Below are 637 nucleotides of genomic sequence, written 5' to 3' on the forward strand. Positions count from 1 at the left end.
GTCCTTGGCCAGGGACCAGGGGTCTCTTACTGTGACCGGGAAACTGGGACGGCTGAAGCTGAGGCTGGGGGGCAGGCAAGGTCAGGTCAGCAGGGGGGTAGAGCGCTTCACACACAGGCTGCGAATCCTCGCTGTTGAGCTGAGCCAACGTGGGGGTCTGACCAATCACTTCCTCATCCTGGTAGGGACTAGAGAAATCATCTAATCCAAGGAAATCGACCTCTTTGGTGCCCCAAATGTCACAGCTGGCCAGCCGTGTGTATCTGCCAAGCACAGAGACAATCAACAGTGAAAGCTTTCATTGTGAATAACCTTCAAAATCTAACCGTTTCCAAAACATAATAAGGATCTTCTACTTATTTCTGCTCTATATTGTAAAGTAAATATATTTGGACAAAACAAGACATTCGAAGACATCACTTTGGACTATTTCAGTATTTTCTGACATTTTAGAATATATACCAAAGGAACAATTGGTTAGTAGGCAAACTATTTGAGAGATTCATTCAGTAATACTGAATTATTTGTTGTTTAAGGTATTTTGAGCCTGAATGATGCATCTGTGGCTCAGACTGTCAGAGACTTAGCACCACAGCTGGTGGCACGCACACGCACGCACACGCACGCACGCACACAC

General features: G+C 46.0%; 1 protein-coding gene across 1 annotated transcript in view; it reads right to left on the reverse strand.

Moving 5' to 3' along the window:
* The window catches only part of LOC118331575 (CREB3 regulatory factor-like), a 31329-nt gene that overhangs the window by 16812 nt on the left and 13880 nt on the right, over positions 1-637 (reverse strand). Inside the window, 1 exon segment of the mRNA XM_035666611.1 lies at positions 1-263. Coding sequence (XP_035522504.1) covers positions 1-263 — 263 coding nt within the window.

This window comes from Morone saxatilis, unplaced genomic scaffold (assembly GCF_004916995.1).
Source record: "Morone saxatilis isolate NCDOM2014 unplaced genomic scaffold, NCSU_SB_2.0 Contig20, whole genome shotgun sequence".
Classification (NCBI taxonomy): Eukaryota; Metazoa; Chordata; class Actinopteri; family Moronidae; genus Morone; species Morone saxatilis.